The sequence below is a fragment of the Triticum aestivum genome, chromosome 1A (assembly GCF_018294505.1).
Source record: "Triticum aestivum cultivar Chinese Spring chromosome 1A, IWGSC CS RefSeq v2.1, whole genome shotgun sequence".
Lineage (NCBI taxonomy): Eukaryota > Viridiplantae > Streptophyta > Magnoliopsida > Poales > Poaceae > Triticum > Triticum aestivum.
The window spans coordinates 220478895-220486611 of record NC_057794.1 but is presented as its reverse complement, the minus strand read 5'-3'; the positions used below and the strand labels follow the sequence as shown (position 1 = coordinate 220486611).

At 42.3% G+C, this 7717-nt stretch overlaps 1 protein-coding gene across 7 annotated transcripts; it reads right to left on the bottom strand.

Moving 5' to 3' along the window:
- Positions 1–705: 705 nt before the first annotated feature.
- Positions 706–7394, bottom strand: LOC123043525 (ribosomal RNA small subunit methyltransferase I). 7 transcript variants are annotated; one of them, XR_006419291.1, is made up of 10 exons: positions 7147–7394; positions 6762–6826; positions 4022–4118; positions 3781–3909; positions 3420–3528; positions 3012–3156; positions 2660–2708; positions 1422–1595; positions 1107–1239; positions 706–1027 (listed from the first exon to the last, which is right to left on the bottom strand). XR_006419291.1 is itself a non-coding variant. In XM_044466009.1 (9 exons), the coding sequence occupies exons 1-9, from the start codon at positions 7309–7311 to the stop codon at positions 1159–1161; spliced, it is 1014 nt and encodes a 337-aa protein (XP_044321944.1). In that variant the 5' UTR covers positions 7312–7394; the 3' UTR covers positions 706–1158. The 7 variants fall into 7 exon arrangements, 6 of the variants coding, with proteins under 6 accessions (XP_044321944.1, XP_044321952.1, XP_044321957.1 ...); XM_044466009.1 differs by having other exon boundaries at positions 706–1239; XM_044466017.1 differs by having other exon boundaries at positions 706–1239; positions 2660–2702.
- Between the last annotated feature and the right edge of the window lie 323 nt (positions 7395–7717).

The following is a 7717-nucleotide window of genomic DNA, read 5'->3' as shown; positions in this document are numbered from 1 at the left end:
AAATATGTTGGATAATTCATGAAAAAAGTTAGGGAATATCTGTAACCTAACCCACATTTTTATTTGCCATTTGAAAACTATATTTATTTAACTTTAAATTAAATTTGAATTCGAACGGGATTTAAATCATCGCAAGATTGACAACAGTAATCGTGGTGACATGGCATCATTAGTAGAGTGTTCCTGTAGCTTAATTATCCGGGCGTCACACAGCTCCTCTGGTGCCATTTACCTCTTGGGGGCATCGTTTTGGAGTAAGTGCTGACTAAAGGGGCCAGGAGGTGGAGCAGTGTTGCATCTACCGCATCAACGATGGCATGGCGCAGTGGAGTCTCGACGATGGACGCACGCGCGCAGGGTGGTTGTGTTGTGTGGCGCCATGGTGGTGTTGATGACAGTTGGGCCTGACAAAGTTAACAGGATAGCGCACGCTAGGTGTCACCTAACCGATTGATGCTCTTAGCTCATCATGGGGCAGCTTGGCGATGCCATTGGTTTAGATGGTGTGTGTTTGTGCAAGGTGAAGACACATCATCAAGCTTGTAGGTGTAGCAACGGAGGTCATCAGGAAGGTGGTGGCTTTGGGATAATTAATGTATTTTTTTATCAAGCTCTGTTAAATAATATATAATAAAGATGTCTGTGTGCATCCTTGTATGCATAGGCGAGGGGTTTCAACCTACTTTTCGGAAGACAAAAATGTTATTTACGGATCAACCATACTTTGACACCAAACTATAGCAATTAGAAAAGGAGGAAAGCCAACTTCAAAAATTACAAATTTCCAATACATCTCTAGCTGATTCTCAATCGATGAAACGGGCTACTTTGATGGGCCGCAACCTCTTGACCATGCTGTATGGCCGAGAAAATATTTGAATGGTAAATATGGCTGTTCCATATGAGCACCGTACTGGGAAGAACCAACGACAAAAAGTGATATAGTTCTCCAGCAATCTTACGAAATAGCTGACATTCCCATGTTGAAGCAAACATCGACCATGGACATTCCTAATATGGCTCCGCACTGTAGATGCACAAGAGCAATATGCTACCCAACATGTTCAAACAAAATGATAATAATTGGAATATGGTCTAGAAAGTACCATGGTGAAGATGTTAGCATGCCCAGATGTGAGCAAATGGATTGCATTTTAGTCATTTTCCAAACACCCTCAGTGCTAGTGCATAAACATCTTTCTTCTTTGCTGATGTAGCTTCGGCCACCAATTTCACCGCCTATAATTGATAACAGCAGTTCAGAAGAAAAGAAATAAGATGATCGCATGATCATTATCTTGTAAGGTACTCCCTCCATCCCATAATATAAGAACGTTTTTGACACTATGCAGGCAAAACTGCAAATCCCAAAACTTTCTTGAAAGCTTGAAATGTATCAAGGAATTGAGTGGAATATGCACCGTTGAAAGAGCATGCCCTTTTGCCATCAATTCTCTGAGTTCATGCTCAAGAAAATCATCAGATGGTGTTTCATCAATTGAAACTGAGTTCCCATCTATGAGGATGGTGATTTCTCCCTTTGGCTGTCGAGATGCAAAGGCTTCATTTGCTTCGCCTAGGGTTCCTCGCCAAAACTGCAAGATTTATATAAAGTTCAGGACCGCAAAGTAGAAAAATACCAAAATTATAAATTTACATGGAATGGCACGAACCTGTATTTGGGGAAAGTGAGATTATTTACAATTTATTCTTTTCCCAACTTAAATAAATACTCACTCTGTCCCAAAATTCTTGTCTTAGATTTGTCTAAATACAGATATATCAAGTCACATTTTAGTATTAGATACATCCGTATCTAGACAAATCTAAGACGAGAATTTTGGAACGGAGGGAGTATACACGTGATTTTAACACTACAAGATGGGTCACACTGCTCTATATAGGTACACCACACTTCACAGAACCAATATTTATGAGTGCACACGTATTAACCCGTATAGCAAATGAGGGCGTCCATGCAAAGGGATCAGACATCGGAGTTCAGATGGTAGGGGGCAGCCCTGTGCACGTAGCTCCCGCTTGCGCATGGTCCACGAAGGGTCCAACCACTTTGGGTCTATTGTACGCAGCCTTTCCCTACATTTCTGCAAAAGGCTGTTTCCAGGACTCAAACCTGTGACCTCATGGTCACAAGGCAACAACTTTACCCCTGCACCAAGGCTCCCTTTCATCGGAGTTCAGATGGTAAAAAAATAATAATTCAGTATAAGTGTACAAGTCAACACTACCAAGTACTCCCTCCGTTCCCAAATATAAGTCTTTCTAGAGATTCCAACAAGTGACTACATACGGAGCTAAATGAGTGAATCTACAATCTAAAATATGTCTACATACATACGTATGTTGTAGTCCATTTGAAATGTAAAAAAGACCTATATTTAGGAACGGAGGGAGTATAAAGAAGCAGCTGATCAGGTGGCTCCTGGCAGCACATTCAGTAATGTAGCTTTGTAAATCAAAGCACATCAAGTCAAAAATGTCTGTCTAGAGTGGATGTGATGTTGTAACCATCCACCAGAATTCATTGAAGATTGTACAACAAGAAAGACAATATAGGATATTCACAAATAATAAAGAAAAGGACAATGTAGGAAATAAGTGAATGGGTAGGTTACACAGGAGGTGATTGCAGGACTACCTCTTCATGCAATTTGGTAATCTCCCTTGCAATAACACATGACCTGTACCTCAACACAAATGAAACAAAACAGGTCAACAAATCTGAAAGAAGACTTGCACACACTAATACCACAACTATAAATATTTTGTACTTAAATAGGAACAAAGCTGCTCGTACAGTGATTACTATTTTTTGTCTAGAGGAAAAAAGGGATTATTGGCTTCAATAGCAATAATCATATTCGACATGTGTGTGACATCACAACAGAGAGATGTGGTACTACTGTGGTTTGCATGCTTCCACTTGCCATTTTGTATTAAAAATATTTGTAGATCATGCAACAACATGCAGGTGTGAAAATATCTGTTACCTTGAATCGCCAAAAGATGAAGCAGCATCAAGAAGAAACTGATGAATTCCATGAGGAGGAACATAGAATATTTGTGTCACAGCCTCACGAGCAGATACCTCAAGCCTGGCTTTTCTTGATCGACCATGCTTTGGTAAGAAACCCACTAGAAATAAAAATCAGTACTGAATCGAAAGAATGAGGGACAGGCCTAGCGCAGTGGTGAAGTACTTCCCACTTGTGCCAAGAGGTCCTGGGGTCGACGCGGCCTCTCTGCATTGCACTGTGCAGGGGTAAGGCTTGCCTCGTATAATCCTTCCCCAGACCCCACTTGGTGTGGGAGCTTCTAGCACTGGGTCTGTCCTTTTTACTGAATCGAAAGAATGATTACGATTGATAAATGAAGAGTACAGTATTGACATATTTTACCAAATGTGAATTCCTCTGTTGGCAAACCCGATGCAGAAAGAGCGGCAATTGCTGCAGAAGGCCCAGGAATGGGAATAACAGGGATTTTTTCAGTCGCGCATAGTCTAGCCTGTGACCAACGGTACAACATGCTTAATATCTCACACATAATGGAACACCATGAGACCTAAAAACATGTTCCGATGTTGTTCATTGCTAATGAATTTATCTCGTACCAAACGAGCAAGTCATCAACTAACCAATAGCATGTATACCATTCTATTTATGGTACTGTTAAGTGAAGTGACTGTCAAATCATTATTCTTTGCTTCGTCAATGAAAGATGCAGGTTGAAAAAATTAAATAGAGCAAACTGATTTACCAGCTCCATGCCAGGGTCACTGATGCCTGGAGTACCAGCATCACTAATCACTGCAATTGCTTCCCCTTCATGGAGCCTCTTTAAGATAATGGGCTCTCTCTCTCGTTCGTTGAACTTATGGAAGCTGAGCTGCAAACTTAAATTTTAAGTTCTAAGTTTGACTGTAGACAATCACAGCCATGTCGAAGGTGCAGCTACTGGTAGCTCTGACATGACAAAGCTGGGTATGAAATTAACTCACAAGAGGTGTTTTGATGTTGTAATGCTGAAGTAACTTTCCAGAATGCCTTGTGTCTTCAGAGAGTATCACATGAGCACATTTCAGAACACGCAATGCCCTGCAAAAATAATCATCAGCTTATTATAGGAGTATGCATCAGGAGATGGATGAGCTTTTGCTTTGAGAGGGGACAATAGTCAACCAGATCAATGGATATATAGACTGAACTCTGGCCGATTCACTCCTGCTAATTATACAAATTCCTTTTTAATGGGGTTCAGATGGACAGCTTCTTTTCTACGCTTTGGAAATGCCAACGCATCCGCAAGCAGAAGTTGTTGCCTGGTTGTTGTTAAACGACCGTTTGAACACTATAGATATGATGCTTAGGAAACACTGAGCTTGACTCTGGCCCAAATTGTGTGTTATGTTCTTCTAACCAGTTGAAAACAAGAGATCATCTATTCTTTGAATGTAGTTTTGCCTCTCGATGCTGGTCTATTGCTGGAGTTTCTTGGATTTCTGCTAGCACTATGGTTCAATCCTTTGAAAAGACTAAAACTGGTTTTTCTGGTCTGCTTCATGGAGATTATTGTTGCTGCTGCTTAGAACATTTGGAAGTCAAGAAAAGCTCCTATATTACAGCAGAAAAGACCTCAGGTCTCAATCTTGGAAAGCCTAATTCCTTTTGGAAAAAAAAATTAACCAAGCTGTTCAATGGGGAGAATGAGAGCTCTACCATTGAACTGGACGACTCCTTTGATGATACTAGCAGGCGTTTTGTGCGGCGAATCCAGGAGTCTGAGGTCAAAGAAGTTCTAAAAAGGATGAAAGGAGGCAAGGCGATGGGCCCCGATGGTATCCCCATTGAGGTGTGGAGAGGCCTCGGAGACATAGCGATAGTATGGCTAACTAAGCTTTTCAACCTCATTTTTCGGGCAAACAAGATGCCAGAAGAATGGAGACGGAGTATATTAGTACCAATCTTCAAGAACAAAGGGGATGTTCAGAGTTGTACTAATTACCATGGAATTAAGCTGATGAGCCATACAATGAAGCTATGGGAGAGAGTCATTGAGCATCGATTAAGAAGAATGACAAGCGTGGCCAAAAATCAGTTTGGTTTCATGCCTGGGAGGTCAACCATGGAAGCTATTTTCTTGGTACAACAACTTATAGAGAGATACAGGGAGCAAAAGGACCTGCATATGGTGTTCATTGACTTGGAGAAGGCCTACGATAAGATACCGCGGAACGTCATGTGGTGGGCCTTGGAGAAACACAAAGTCCCAACAAAGCACATTACCCTCATCAAGGACACGTACGATAATGTCGTGACAAGTGTTCGGACAAGTGATGGCGACACTGATGACTTCCCGATTAAAATAGGACTGCACCAAGGGTCAGCTTTGAGCCATTATCTCTTTGCTTTGGTGATGGATGAGGTCACAAGGGACATACAAGGAGATATCCCATGGTGTATGCTCTCGCGGATGATGTGGTGCTAGTCGGTGATAGTCGGACGGGGGTTAACAAGAAGTTAGAGCTATGAAGACAAACCTTGGAATCGAAAGGTTTAGACTTAGTAGAACTAAAACCGATTACATGAGGTGCGGTTTCAATACTACTAGACACGAGGAGGAGGAGGTTAGCCTTGATGGGCAGGTGGTGCCTCAGAAGGACACCTTCCGATATTTGGGGTCAATGCTGCAGAAGGATGGGGATATCGATGAAGATGTGAACCATCGAGTCAAAGCCGGATGGATGAAGTGGCGCCAAGCTTCTGTCGTTCTCTATGACAAGAGAGTGCCACAAAAGCTAAAAGGCAGGTACTATAGGACAGCGATTCGGCCCGCAATGTTATATGGTGCTGAGTGTTGGTCAAGTAAAAGGCGACATGTTCAACAGTTAGGCGTGGCGGAGATGCGGATGTTGAGATGGATGTGTGGTCACACAAGGAAGGACCGGGTCTGGAATAACGATATACGAGATGGAGTTTGGGTAGCACCAATTGAAGAGAAGCTTGTCCAACATCGTCTGAGATGATTTGGGCATGTTCAGCGCAAGCCTCCAAAAGATCCAGTGCATAGCGGACAGCTAAAGGGTGCTGATAATGTCAAGAGAGGTCAGGGTAGACCGAACTTGACATGGGAGGAGTCCGTAAAGAGAGATCTGAAGGACTGGGGTATCACCAGAGAACTAGCCATGGACAGGGGTGCGTAGAAGCTTGTCACCCATGTGCTAGAACCATGAGTTGGTTGCGAGATTCCTATGGGTTTCAGCTCTAGCCTGCCTCAACTTCTTTGGCACTAAAGGCTTTGTTGTTGTTGTTGTTGTTGAGTAATTACTGTAGGGCAACAGCCCCACAGCCCTTTATTTCAGAAAATTTTACCCAGACCTGTTTAAATCCTCTCCCACCAGGAGTCGAACCCAGAACTTGGGGTGCTATTAAGGTCTCTGCAACCACTATCATAGTAGCAGTTTAAGAGGCTTGAAAAAGCCAACTGATGTATGATATACTAAGGGCTATGGAGCACTAGGGAATTTGAATAAATAGTTGCCTCGTCGCTCCACTTTCTCTTTTGTCAAAACACATAATTAAACTTCATAGATATTACTCGCAAACAAAAAAATGTCTGAAGTTTGTTCACCTGTGTGCCAAAAAAAAAAACAGTCTACCACTTTTCACTTCGATTAGCCTAACCGTTAGTACTCACCTGGTACTGAGAGGTACCATATAACAGCTAAGTAAATAATATACCTCAAGGTGATATCCTCGAGGTTCCCTATGGGTGTCGCCACTAGATACAACCCCGACTCCAAATCCTGCATATCAAATCGGAGCAACATCAGAGGTAAGTCAATAAACATGCCATTTCCGATTGGGATACAACAAAATCAAGCTTTGAAGGGGAAATTGAAGCATATCTAGATGTGCTTTAGCAAAACTGATTATTAATACACAGTATATTCTGAAACTACAAAGTACCAATACAAAAAGGTAACATAAAAACTTTCTTTCCGTTTAAGCTGCAGTACTGCACTCAGAACCCCCAATGTGCAAAAACGTCACATTCCATAGATCATCAGTGACCAGTGACTCAAATAATTAAGCAGAAGCAGTGTCAAACGGGAGAGAGGACTACCGTTTCCGAGGCCCGCTGCTCCGGCGAGCCGTTCGAGGCGGCAGCAGGGAGGCGGCGAGGGAGCGGAGACGCAACTGCTGCGGCACAGCGGAGATGGGATGGGAGACGGCGGGGAGTGGCCAGCGTAAGGGAGAAGAGGGCCTGGAGGCGGAGCAGAGACGCCATTGGCGGCGGCCACGCGGGGATAGTTGTCGGGATAAGTCTAAGTTTTGACAGAAAGAGAAAAATGAAATAAGTGTATGGAAAGCATCACCGTCAGATCCGATCAAGACGATCTAAGTGCTTTCTTTAACAGGAAACGGGTCCAAAGACCTAGAAGCACCTTTTAGTCGCGCTATTCGTCATTCTGGGTGAGGAATAGTTATTCTTCACCCTTTTTATTTTATCATCAATGCATCATAATTTTACGTTCCGTAAGTTTTGTCTTATTTTCGACGCGAAAAGGGACCGTAAGAAAATATATAATCGCCGTAAAAAATAATTTATGTTATGTAAAATTACAAACGTAAAAACATAGTCTAAAATAAACATAAATTGCAAATTTTCTTGTCTTATGACCTATATTTTTTAT

Bases quoted from the DNA above. Each gene is read 5' to 3' on its own strand.
- LOC123043525 (XM_044466009.1), bottom strand. From the start codon at position 7,311: ATGGCGTCTCTGCTCCGCCTCCAGGCCCTCTTCTCCCTTACGCTGGCC. The intron at 3,529-3,780 runs GTAAATCAGTTT...CGTTGGTCACAG, and splicing joins GTGACCCTGGCATGGAGCTG to GCTAGACTATGCGCGACTGA. The intron at 1,240-1,421 runs GTGCATATTCCA...TATCAATTATAG, and splicing joins AAGGGCATGCTCTTTCAACG to GCGGTGAAATTGGTGGCCGA.